Raw genomic sequence first — 1,820 nt, forward strand, 5'->3', positions numbered from 1 at the left:
GCAAATTTATTTTTAAGTTATTATTTTCAAAAGATAGTCTTGAATTAGGGTCATGTGGTCTGTGCTGTGACATTGGTTGGTACTTCAGGGACACGTGAAAGCAAATTTGGGTGAAAAACTGGCACTGAAACTTTGCATGAATGGTACAACTACGATGGTCTCAGGGACAATTTTCTACGTAACGTTTACACGAATATACCATGCCCGTGCACACTTTCCCAAGCTTTGAACGACTTCGGTCGATTCACTCCTTTGCCTACGTGTGAAATGATGGGCGATTCATCGTGCATTTACACAAAAGGCGCCCAACATTGCATTGTATCTACAAATTCGATGTAGAATTAATTTAAATCAGTTGAATTTGTTTAGCTTTTAAAATTTGAAACTTCAAAATTTAGGCCCGACAGTGGAACCGAGATGTGCTGCTATGATTACAATGGATGGTTGATGTTTTCCCAAGATTATGAACAAAGCACAGATTATTTGCGCTACTTTTCAGCCGGTGTTCCATACAGGGCGAATCCTTGGGGTGGCTATGTTTTCAAAAAGCCGCTGTACGTTCCAACTTGGTCAAATTTTTACAACGACTTACTTCCCTATGATGTGTGTTGTCGTTGGGCGGGGCATTGTGAATTTTACTATTGGCGTAGGGCAACTTCTGGTTGTCAAAACTACGAACCGGCAGTTATTGGTAAAAAAATGTTTGTCCAAAAGCACATCACAATATGAAATTGAAAATGATATCCACTTTAGGAACCGCGTATGGTCACGGTCATTTTATAACGTTCGATGGAATGAAGTACAGTTTCAGTGGTCGTGGTTATTTTGTGCTAACGCAGCTGAAAACAGCGGACAGAAATTTAATGATTCAAATTCGCATGGAACAGCCTCCAGAAACGATGTGTATGTTCAGTTTATTAATTTACAGTCGTGTTGTTTGGCGTTAGTTTTAAATAATATTTTAATCAAAAAATCTGCCACAGACGGAACGCACGTCGCTGCAACTGTCATCACTGGTGTTGCGGTAAAAGAAGACGATTCATCAGTGGTACAAGTGTTTTCAAGGAAGCAATTTCGACGATGGAGGTACCGTACTGACGTGTTCGTTGATGGTCAACGTCATTTCTTTGATTTGGATCGTCGAAGATTTTTCGGACGAGTTCTCGTTTACGTTCCACATCTTGTGATGAATCAGTCTGAAGTTTACATACAACTGACCAGTGGTGTTGGGGTGAAAGTGATCGAAAGCCGTGGCATTTTGCAAGTGATTGTCGCTTTGCCACCAAATTACAAGCAGAGAAAGGTATTTTTTAAGCAAAAAAGTGATTTTTAAAAAATTTAAATATTCCATCCAATCTGATGGATTATTGGATTGTTCATACCAATTATCAATATCATTATTAGATGAACAGTGAGTCGGCAGCATGCACAAAACGGTATGTAACGATGGGTTTACTTGGAACATACAACGGTGATGTCAAGGATGAGTTCATTGCTTCGGATTGTTCCAAAATACACATCACACAATCCAGATCAGAAGAGAACTCTCGAACTATACATCACCAATTTGGAATGAAATGTACGTTTTACAAATTGTGATTGCTATTATTAAAAATGCATACCTTCTTTATACTTGTAGGGGATGTAAACAGGGCGCATGTTTCGAATTTGTTCGGATCCAAGCCGGAACCGTTGTATTATCCAATTTGTTTTATCAGCAAATTCTCACCAGTTTTGACCCTTGGACTTTTACTAATTTCACTCCATTGGAAGTGTTGACCTTTTCCAGAAAACCAGAGTGAAGTAAGTTGATTATAATA

The 1,820-nt window shown here is 38.8% G+C and overlaps 1 protein-coding gene across 1 annotated transcript; it reads left to right on the plus strand.

Annotated features, from left to right (window-relative positions):
• The first annotated feature begins 270 nt into the window (after nucleotides 1-270).
• On the plus strand, nucleotides 271-1,802 carry Tsp_12710 (AMOP domain protein). Its single transcript, XM_003366753.1, has 6 exons — nucleotides 271-335; nucleotides 399-691; nucleotides 754-942; nucleotides 984-1,303; nucleotides 1,405-1,583; nucleotides 1,640-1,802. Exons 1-6 carry the CDS (start codon nucleotides 271-273, stop codon nucleotides 1,800-1,802), a joined length of 1,209 nt encoding a protein of 402 aa, XP_003366801.1.
• The last annotated feature ends 18 nt before the right edge of the window (nucleotides 1,803-1,820 follow it).

Source organism: Trichinella spiralis, assembly GCF_000181795.1.
Source record: "Trichinella spiralis strain ISS 195 chromosome Unknown Scfld5471, whole genome shotgun sequence".
NCBI classification, from domain to species: Eukaryota; Metazoa; Nematoda; class Enoplea; order Trichinellida; family Trichinellidae; genus Trichinella; species Trichinella spiralis.

Bases quoted from the DNA above. Each gene is read 5' to 3' on its own strand.
- Tsp_12710 (XM_003366753.1), top strand. From the start codon at position 271: ATGGGCGATTCATCGTGCATTTACACAAAAGGCGCCCAACATTGCATT. The intron at 1,304-1,404 runs GTATTTTTTAAG...TATCATTATTAG, and splicing joins CAAATTACAAGCAGAGAAAG to ATGAACAGTGAGTCGGCAGC. The intron at 1,584-1,639 runs GTTTTACAAATT...TTATACTTGTAG, and splicing joins CAATTTGGAATGAAATGTAC to GGGATGTAAACAGGGCGCAT.